The sequence below is a fragment of the Apium graveolens genome, chromosome 4 (assembly GCF_009905375.1).
Source record: "Apium graveolens cultivar Ventura chromosome 4, ASM990537v1, whole genome shotgun sequence".
NCBI classification, from domain to species: Eukaryota; Viridiplantae; Streptophyta; class Magnoliopsida; order Apiales; family Apiaceae; genus Apium; species Apium graveolens.
In genome coordinates this window covers 261,892,547-261,903,490 of record NC_133650.1, presented here as the reverse complement: position 1 = coordinate 261,903,490, position 10,944 = coordinate 261,892,547, and the positions used below count along the sequence as shown (strand labels likewise).

The 10,944-nt window shown below is 35.5% G+C and overlaps 1 protein-coding gene across 1 annotated transcript; it reads left to right on the top strand.

Annotated features, from left to right (window-relative positions):
- The first annotated feature begins 556 nt into the window (after positions 1 to 556).
- On the top strand, positions 557 to 4,192 carry LOC141720889 (receptor protein-tyrosine kinase CEPR1). The gene is made up of 2 exons (XM_074523566.1): positions 557 to 3,207; positions 3,596 to 4,192. The coding sequence occupies exons 1-2, from the start codon at positions 726 to 728 to the stop codon at positions 3,991 to 3,993; spliced, it is 2,880 nt and encodes a 959-aa protein (XP_074379667.1). The 5' UTR covers positions 557 to 725; the 3' UTR covers positions 3,994 to 4,192.
- Positions 4,193 to 10,944: the final 6,752 nt, after the last annotated feature.

Genomic DNA, 10,944 nt, shown 5'->3' with positions numbered 1-10,944 from the left:
AAAAAAAGAAGTTGAGAAGCTATGTTCAGAGGCGAATGGCATGCCTATTAACAGGGACATGAACCCGAAAGGTGGAAACTGAATAAAGAAATACTAGATGAGAGCAAGTTAATGGATGCAGAGAAGCTACAACAAAACGCAGAATAAGTTGGGGACCCAAGACTATTATTTTCGAAAAATACATCCATGCAACACAGCACAGAAATTTTATACTAGTTTATGCCCTGCGCTAAACCAAATCAAACCAAAACAAACATACTCGGTATATCTCACTCGGAAGTATAGGGTCTGGCTTATGCAACGCTCTTGTAGAATATAATAATTAGCTCTGCTGAATTCAACATTCCTGCAAACAAAATGCTGTTTAAAGCCATTTATTCCAAGGGGTCCAGATATTGAGAGCAGGTTTTTTTAGGACAAGAAATGTAATATATATTTACTTAGTATAAAAGTTGTATATTGATGTTATTCTCTACAAGTTTGAGTGGGGTATAAAATTAAAGTTGCTTTACCAAAGGATATGCATATCTGCAACTCTATCAGAGTACACTATTGCACGACCTCTTTCTATCATCATTCACAATTTTCGTTACTAGTGCACTCAATGATCCCATCATTGATGCCATTTATATATCTCTTCTCTTCTTCAACTCATTTGCAACAACCAAATTAAACAACCCCCTCTCCTAAAAATAAATTAAATATATCTCTATCTATCCTCTCGAATGGCTCTATATCTTTTCTCTCTTATTGCTTTGCTACTTTCTTTATCATCCTCAGGACTCGAAGGTGCCTCAAGTGATGATCAAAGTCAATTCTTGAGCCTCATGAAAAAGTCTCTTTCGGGGAATTTGGTGTCTGGTTGGGATGTGAATGGATCAAAACCAATTTGCAAAAATGCAGGCTTTGAATGCAACAATCATGGTTCTGTGGTAAAGATCGATGTCTCTGGTTGGTCACTGTCTGGTAGTTTTCCAGAAGATGTATGCACTTACCTTCCTGAATTGCGTATTCTTCGCCTGGGACACAACCACCTACCTGGAAGATTTCCATACAGCATCACCAATTGCTCTTTCCTTGAGGAGCTGAACATGAGCACATCATATCTAACTGGAACTCTACCAGACTTGTCTCGGCTCGGATCCTTGAAGACACTTGATTTATCATATAATCACTTCACAGGAGAATTCCCTTTGTCTGTCACCAACCTCACCAATCTTGAGGTGCTGAATTTCAATGAAAATGGCGGTTTTGATCCATGGCAACTGCCTGAAAGCTTCACCAAGCTGACAAAACTCAAGAACATGGTAATATCAACATGCAAAGTTCAAGGTCGAATTCCAGCGTTTATAGGGAACATGACATCTCTTATTGATCTTGAGATGAGTGGAAATTTGTTCACAGGTAAAATTCCAGCAGAACTTGGTTTGCTCAAAAACCTGCAGTTGCTGGAGCTTTATTATAACCAACTTGTTGGAGAAATACCTGAGGAACTTGGAAATTTAACGGAGCTCAAAGATTTTGACATTTCTGTTAATTTTTTGACTGGAGAAGTTCCAAGTTTTATATGCAGCCTTCCAAAGCTTAAGGTCCTGCAACTTTACAACAATAGCCTTACAGGAAGCATCCCTGAAGTGATTGCAAATTCAACAACTTTGCATATATTATCTCTTTATGACAATTCACTGACAGGACAAGTTCCGAAAAATCTAGGGAAGTTCTCTCCTATGATTGCTTTTGATTTGTCTGAAAATCAGTTATCAGGGGAACTGCCAGCTGATACCTGCAAAGGAGGTATGCTGTTATACTTTTGTGCGCTGGATAACATGTTTTCAGGAAGACTTCCAGAAAGTTATGGAAGCTGTCCATCTCTTCTGCGCTTTCGTGTCAGTCAAAACCGTTTAGAAGGTTCCATACCAGAAGGTATATTAGGTCTTCCCCGGGTTTCAATCATCGACTTGGGTTACAATAACTTAAGTGGTTCACTGGCAAAAACAATCGGAAATGCTAAGAACTTGTCTGAACTGCTCCTAACCAGAAACATGATATCAGGTATTCTCCCTCCCGAAATCTCACAGGCTGTAAATCTGGTAAAAATTGATCTTAGCAATAACCTTTTGTCTGGTCCAATACCTTCTGAAATTAGCAACCTGAAACGGCTAAATTCACTGGTTTTGCAAAGAAACAAGCTCAGTTCTTCAATTCCCGAAACCCTCTCGTCGTTAAAATCTCTTAATGTGCTTGATCTTTCCAGCAATTTTTTAGAGGGTAGCATCCCTGAAAGCCTCTCTGACTTGCTTCCTAACTCTATCAACTTTTCAAACAATCTGCTTTGCGGCGCCATTCCCAAGCCATTCATAGAAGGAGGACAGTTGGAAAGTTTCTCAGGCAATCCATCTCTCTGCGTTCCTAATTATCTAAGTTCATCAGGCACAAAGTTTACCACATGTCCACAGACATATAACCGCAAAAGGCTGAACTACACCTGGGTAATTGGGATTTCAGTGGGGATCATTATCATTGGAGGCCTGTTGTTCCTAAAGCGCTGGTTTAGTAAAGAAAGAGCAGTAAAAAAACACGAAGACAGCTTCTCTTCTTCCAACTTCTCATATGATGTCAAAAGCTTCCATCGAATAAGCTTTGATCACTATGAAATTATGGAAGCAATGGTTGACAAGAACATAATTGATCGTGGGGGATCAGGTACAGTTTATAAAATCGAGTTGAGCAATGGGGAAATTATAGCTGTCAAGCGGCTCTGGCGTCAAGCAACAAAAGATCCTTCGTCAGATGACCAGGTAATTATTAACAAGGAATTGAAAACTGAAGTTGAAACACTAGGCAGCATAAGACATAAGAACATTGTCAAGTTGTACTGCTATTATTCAAGTGTGGAATCAAACTTGTTAGTTTATGAGTACATGCCAAATGGAAACCTTTGGGATTCACTTCACAGAGGGAAAATCCTATTGGATTGGCCAACTCGCCATCAAATTGCACTTGGCGTTGCACAGGGCTTGGCCTACTTACACCACGATCTAATGCCACCGATAATTCACAGAGACATCAAGTCGACCAACATATTACTTGATGTCAACAACCACGCCAAGGTTGCAGACTTTGGTATTGCCAAAGTTCTGCGCGCACAAGGAGGGAAAGACTCCACCACAACTGTAATTGCTGGAACTTATGGGTATTTGGCCCCAGGTAAAAATTCTTGATCTAATTTAAATTCATATTTCCAATATATGGGATACTTGCATATGTCCAGTATGTTATTTGGCAAGCTAGAGTTAAGTAAATCTTATGCATTTCACTTGCAAACATCTATGAAACTAACCTTCAGAGAAACAAATTATTTTAAATAAGCTAAATAAAACAGAATTTAGTGTAGAAATGTTCCACGTTATGTTATTTTTGTTAAAGACATCTAAAATCTTTCAGAAAGCTCTTCAGACATGTCAAGGTAAGGTGACTTTGCGGCCTAGTACCAAAAGTTGCATTGTTGCATAACAACCTTTTTACTATTATAACCTAATTTATTACATAAATGTTTATGCTAAAGTTTCTTTGGTTTTAATTTGCACTATGTTAGAGTATGCGTACTCTTCCAAAGCAACCACCAAGTGTGATGTCTACAGTTTCGGTGTTGTCCTAATGGAACTGATAACTGGGAAGAAGCCCGTGGAGGCAGAGTTTGGAGACAACAAGAATATCATATATTGGGTGTCAAGCAAGGTAGAGACAAAAGAAGGGGTGATGGATGTTTTAGATAAACAATTATCAGGGTCATTCAAGGACGAAATCATCAAGGTACTTCGGATTGCTGTTCGTTGTACAAGCAAGGCTCCTGCCCTCCGTCCGACTATGGATGAGGTTGTCCAGTTACTAATGGAGGCAGATCCATGCAAAATCAGTTCTTTCAAGTCTTCAAATAAAGTTAAAGATACAGAGAATGTAACAAAGCCTCCAAAGAACCAATATGAATCATGATGAGGATTCCACTTAAAAGTATCATAGCATCTATACTCTCCAAAAGTATTGAGAGCCTATCTGAGCATAACAACTTACTCGCTTTGTTCCATCTAAGAAAGTAGTGATAAATAGAATCTATCTCATGTCAACTTTGTTTTTCTGCTTATTGTAAGTATTTGATAATCTCCATTAATAAATTACCTACTTCCTAACTCAAGGAATACTCGCATTAACAGCATCACTATCTTGACATACTGAATACGTTTGGTTTGGTTTACTCGTTTAGCATCTAAATCTTTAATTGAGCAACTAGGGAACTAATTCTATATCTTTCAAGATATCTGTTTCTTTCCTCTTTACTATCACTGTCTTTAGAAGCAAGAATATGGAGGCTGAATAGCTAAAGGACCCTGATTCTAAAGGTGCTTCCTTTAGTGTCAAAGTGGGTTTCTGATTCTGAATATAAAAAACTGATTGTGATGTTATTTGTGGATGGACCACTAAAAGTTGTCTATGTTATTCACAGAGAAACAAACATCAGAACCTTACTGATTGAAGAGCATCTTTGTCACCATTTGAGCTATAGACCTATAGGGTTAAGTGGGCAAAGCATAAGCCACTTTGTATCAATCTTGCTTCTTCTGTTACCTCTCTTTTCTACAACTAATGTTTCATTGCTGTAACCAGGTTCTCATTGCTGCGGTAGAATGCGATTATTAATATTATAGTTGGGCATGTTTCACCGTGGATAGTGTGCCATGAATCTCCACTTGCTAATATATATTCTTCCTTTACATAAAGTTGTTTAACATAACATAACACCAAGGATGATTCTGTAGAATAATTTGCTAGTCTTTTATGCAAATTGTTACACTGCAAAAGTAGCTTACATTCACAGCATACAATACTTGCACTTATTTCATAAACTTATTAAAGTCTTTAACATACACATGCTTTCTGAAAAGAATATGGAGGACAAGCATTTTGCATGATAACACAAGTGATTGGATTCATTCATGTATTCAAAAGAAGCGAGTCAATAAAAAACAATGTGATAGGAGGGGTCCTTTCCGATCAACATAATGTAATGGTGGATAGCCCATAAATTAAAGTACTTATCTTTTTACATATCTTCAAGAATGAAAGACAGACCAGCTCTACCTAGCTATTCTTTCAAGGTAGAAAGAAAATGCATTACTCCTTTTTTTTATGCTGAAAGTCAATAATCAATTAAAACATGAGGTGGTAGTATATAACATCCAGGTATACTAACGATTTTTTACCCTATATGATAATCAATAAATTCAAAAAATATAGCTATTTTAATATGTAAATTTGTCTCAAATGTTTAGGGTCTCTATACAACATATATATTACCTAAATATTTTTATTATCATTTTTAAAGAGGATCACACGGTTTAAAGTAAATATCATATTATTTTTATCATTTATTTTATAATATATATTCAACTATAAAAATATTAAACTTTTAAGATGCCTCGTTACATCTATTCTAAAAATATACATGTATCTTTTTTAATTTAGGTACATTTTTATTGAGAATTTTGTAAATCCGAACATTTAATAACTCAATTTAAATTTGTCAACCGTGCTTTGCTATTTAGATTGCCATACTCTAATTTGTTTTGAACTTGTTTAAAAAATCATCAATAAAAGGAATTTTTGATTGTTTCTTTACTTTTTCGTGCATTTACTCAACATTCTGTCAAAAGTCCCACTCAACACTACAGTATAATAGTAATACTATTTAAGCCAAAATTTGTATCAAAATAATTACAAAATAACGTGACATATAAATGTTGAAATTTAATTCGGGAGAGCATATGAATGCACGCGGATCTCATTATTATGAAAAAATTATTATTTGCGGGACAAATTTTTGTAACAATATTTGGGTCTTTAACATTTTCAATAATATAATAGTAAAATTAAAGAATGTAAATTTTGGTGTAAAACCAACTCATACTCAAAAAGTTTGGTGTCAAATATATATTTAATATAATTTTTACACCAATTTGATGTAATTCATAATTATGCCAATGTCTTTCTTAAAAAAATTAATTACCACCATATCCCATTAATATCATATCCCAACAATCTATTAGTTTTTGAAAAAAAATAAGAATATCATATTCTTATTTAGACATTTAGTGTAAAATAGTGTAAATGAATTGGAGTTAATTTTTATAAATGATTTAATTTTGACACTATAACTTTTACACTATTTTACAATTATGGGTTCGAGATGTCCCGACCTTCATACTAATAATTCCAATACGAATTTGGCTATATTTATATTTGCATTCATAATTATCGGATTCGAATACAAATAATATTTGTTTTATTTCGCGGATTACAGTTCAGGCCTTTGCACAGGCTCATGGAATATTGTTAGACACTAAGGGTGTGGAAATTTTTTCCAATTTTCTATTTATCGTTTTTTTTAAATTTTCTGAAATTTTAATTTTTAAAAAAACAGTTGAAAACTGAGAAAATGTGATTTAAATGCCAAAATAATATGTTGTCAGTCTTCTGCTTTCTCAACAATATAAATAAATGACGAGATAATGTTAGATATATTTGATAATGTCATGGCTAATATGATTTATGTTTAGTTTTCAGATCTTACTTAAACAGGATAAATCAGTACTTACTGGAAGTCAGGACTTAAGGATATCAGTACTTATATTATCAGGAGATAATCATCAAAAGATGGATATCAGAACTTAAGTGCTGAAGGACGTTCAGATAAGGACAGTAGCTGATTAAAGGAAAGAAGATCGAGATAAACATAAGAAGAGATATGCATGGAGAAGGAATTTTATGAAGAATAGAATACTTGGAAGAAAAGATATCTGATTGATATATTTTAGGAAGCAGAATTATATTTCATATCAATTAGCGATTATCTTGTAACTGTGTAGTATATAAACACAGACATAGGATTTACACTAAAAGCGTGATCATATTCGAGAAGATTATTCATTGTAACCCTAGCAGCTCTCGTGATCAGCTCTCGTGATATTTGTTCATCACTGAGAGGTAACAGTTCCATACTGTAACAGAGTTTATTGTTTCAATAAAGTTTGTTTTCTGTTACTTGAAATATTAAAAGTTCGATTTGATTGTATTTTACACTGTATTCACCCCCTCTAAAGTGTGTGTGACCTAACAAGTGGTATCAGAGCCTATCTGTTAACGCACATACAGTTAAAGATCCAAACATAATCATGTCTGACACAGAAACTCCAACTAAGCCTACCAAAAATGAAGAACCACCAAAGACACAAATTCAAAGTCGGTATGAGACCATCAGAGTTCCCATACTGAGACCATCTGAATATCCCATATGGAAGGTGAGGATGACCATGTTCCTCGAAGCAACAGATCCAGAATATCTTGATAGAATCAAGGAAGGGCCTCACAAACCAACCAAGCTCGCAGTTGCAGTTGCAGGTGAAGCAGCAAAGACCGTACCAAAGGAGAAGAGTGATTATACTGCTGAAGATATAACATCAATTGCTAAGGATGCTAAGGTACGACACTTACTGCATAGTGCCATTGATAATGTAATGTCAAACAGGGTAATTAACTGCAAGACTGCTAAGGAGATATGGGATGCTCTGGAAACAAGGTGTCAGGGAACTGATACAATTAAGAAGAACAGGAAGACAATACTCACTCAAGAGTATGAACACTTTGACTCAAAGACTAATGAGTCATTGACTGATTTATATGATAGATTTGTCAAACTCTTGAATGATTTGTCATTGGTTGATAAGGAGTATGATCTTGAAGATTCAAACCTTAAATTCCTGTTAGCTCTTCCTGAATGCTGGGATTTGAAGGCAACAACAATAAGAGACAACTACAATCTTGATGAAATAACTCTTGATGAAATTTATGGAATGCTCAAGACTCATGAACTTGAGATGGAAAAAAGAAGCAAGAGAAAAGGAGGAAAGTCAAGGACAGTTGCTCTTAAGGCTGAAGAAGAATCCCCCAAAGCAGCTACCTCAAGGAAAGACAAGGGTAAAGCTCTTTTCACAAAGTCTGATACTGAGTCATCAAGTTCTGAAAGTGATAATGACTCAGATTCTGAAAGCTTGCCTGAGACTGATGCTGATGAGGAGATGATGAAGCTGTGTGCTCTTATGGTGAAAGGGATCACAAAGATTGCATACAGGAAGTTCAGGAAGGGAAAGAAATTTTCCAGGAAAGGCACAAGTTCTGATAAAAAGAATTTCAGAAGATCTGAGGGCATGGGAGGAAAGTCTGATAGAGGAGATTATAACAATGTCAAATGCTATAACTGTAGTTATTAGGAATATGTGTATTAGTTTGATGATAAGTTATACAAAACACTTAAGTAGAAATCTAGTGTTTGTAGCCTCAACGGATAAGACCAAATTGGCTATCCGTTGAAGGAGTAGCTTTACTTAGCAATAAGTTTAGTATTGTAGCACATTTCATTCTCTGGATTCAAGTTGTAATTCTTAGATGTTGTAGGAAATTATCAGTCATGTTGACTGCTAGTGGATATGCAAATAGGAGGGCTAATTGTAAATATTTCATGCCTTGTAATTTTGTATAAGTGAAGAAGTATCAACTAATATTGAAGACCTTCAACGAATAAGAAACAAAGCTTCAACGGATGTCTCTAGAGCTTCAACGGATAATATCCATCAACGGATAAGTGCTTCAACGGATAAAGACTTCAACTGATAATGCTTCAACGGATAAAGCCTCAATGGATAAAACCTCAACGGATAAGGCATCAACGGATGAAAGCTTCAACGGATGCTTAGTTCATTAGCAGTTGATAGTGACAATTCATAAGCTGACAGAGGCACATGTGTTGACAGAGACAAACTGGAATGTGGAAGCCTCTAGGAGGAATCAAGAAAATGCAGCATTTCCATTCTGGTGCAAACAAGGAAGTATTCAAAGATTAACATCTAAGCCTAAATTGCATTGGATAGAGAAATGAAGAAGAAACATGTGGAGAGCCTTTTTAATTGTATTTTACAGTTTTGTCTTCACTTGTAAACTTGGTGATATATAAACCAAGTAGCAGCTAGTAATTAGGTGTGAATTTTCCAGAGCTGTTTAGAAAAATCCAGAGAGAAAATCATCTAGTTTGTACTAGGAAGCAGCTGTGATTTAATTTTTTGAATCACAGATTTTCTGAAATAACACATCTCTGGTGGGACAACAAATCCACCAGAAAAGTTTTTAAGTTCTTTGTGTTCTTTACATTTGTGTTTGAATATATATCTGTCTGTATTAGCTTCCAGCCATTCACACACATTTGCTCACTAAAACACTTAGCCTTAGAAACTACTCAAAACTTGAAAAAGTTTTAAGATTTACATTCAACCCCCCTTCTGTAAATCTCATTGTTAGTCCACTGGGAATAACAATTGGTATCAGAGCTAGCTCTTAACATACAAAGAGTTTAAAGATCTATTCTGCTAACATCATGAGTAAGAAGGATATTGGTGTAAAGATTCCAATCTTGGAAAGAGATAACTATCATCACTGGAAAGTGAAGATGCATTTACATCTTCTCTCTCAAGATGAAAGCTACATCAACTGCATTGAAAATGGTCCTCACATCCCTCACAAGGTGGCCACAGCTGCTACTGCAACAGTTGCTGTTGGACAGTCTATTCTCAAGCCAAAAGCAGAATGAACTGTTGAAGATATTGAAGAGGTTCACAAGGACAAGAAAGCCATGAACATTCTGTTTAATGGCCTAGATGAAGATATGTTTGACAATGTCATTAACAGCCAAACTGCTAAGGAAATTTGGGATACTGTGCAGCTTATCTGTGAAGGCACTGAGCAAGTTAGAGAAAACAAAATGCAGCTTCTCATTCAACAATATGAATATTTTCATTTTAAAGAAGGAGAATAATTGAATGATACCTTCAACAGATTTCAGAAACTATTGAATGAATTGAAGCTGTATGGTAGAATGTACCAAGTCAAGGACTCCAATTTAAAATTTCTAAGGTCTCTACCAAAGGAATGGAAGCCTATGACTGTTTCTCTAAGAAATTCTCAAGATTATAAGGACTTCACATTTGAAAGATTATATGGAATTTTGAAGACATATGAACTTGAGATGGAGCAAGATGAGCAGTTGAAAAAAGGGAAGAGAAAAGGAGGATCAGTTGCACTTGTAGCTGACAGTGGGAAGGTTGAAGCCAGGAATGAGGAGAAGATAATGCCAAGTCTCAAAATTGGCATAAGCAAATCAGAATCAAGCAAGGGTAAAGAGCAAGTAGCTGAGGATGAAAACAATTCCAGTCAGGATCACTCTGATGATGTTGATGAACATCTGGATTTTCTGTCCAGGAGGTTTGCAAAGATGAAGTTCAGGAAAAATACAAAATTCACTAAGCCAAACAAAAACATGGTGGACAAATCCAAGTTCAAATGTTATAACTGTGGCATTAGTTGACACTTTGCAAGTGAGTGTAGGAAGCCAACCTCTGATAAGATGAAATTTGAGCAAGTTGATTACAAAAAGAAGTATTTTGATTTGCTCAAACAAAAGAAAAGAGCTTTTCTCACTCAAGATGATTGGGCAGCAGATGGAGTCAATGAAGATGATGATACAGAATATGTCAACCTAGCCCTGATGGCTAATTCTGATGAAAATGAAACTAGTTCATCAAGCAACCAGGTAATTACTACCGATCTCTCTCAGCTTTCTAAAAATGAATGCAATGAAGCCATAAATGATATGTCCAATGAATTATATCATTTACGTGTTTCCTTTAAATCACTAGCTAAAGAAAACACTAGGATCAAAGAGAATAATGTGTTTTTAAGTGATAGGAATGCTGTGTTAGAGGATCAGGTAATTGAGCTTGAAAAGATTAAACTTAAATGCTTGACTGTTGAGAGTGAACTAGAAGAAGCTGTTAAGAAAGTAGA

Excerpts from the sequence above, each read along its gene's own strand:
- LOC141720889 (XM_074523566.1), top strand. The coding sequence starts at position 726 with ATGGCTCTATATCTTTTCTCTCTTATTGCTTTGCTACTTTCTTTATCA. Across the intron at positions 3,208-3,595 it reads TTATGGGTATTTGGCCCCAG|AGTATGCGTACTCTTCCAAA; the intron begins GTAAAAATTCTT and ends GCACTATGTTAG.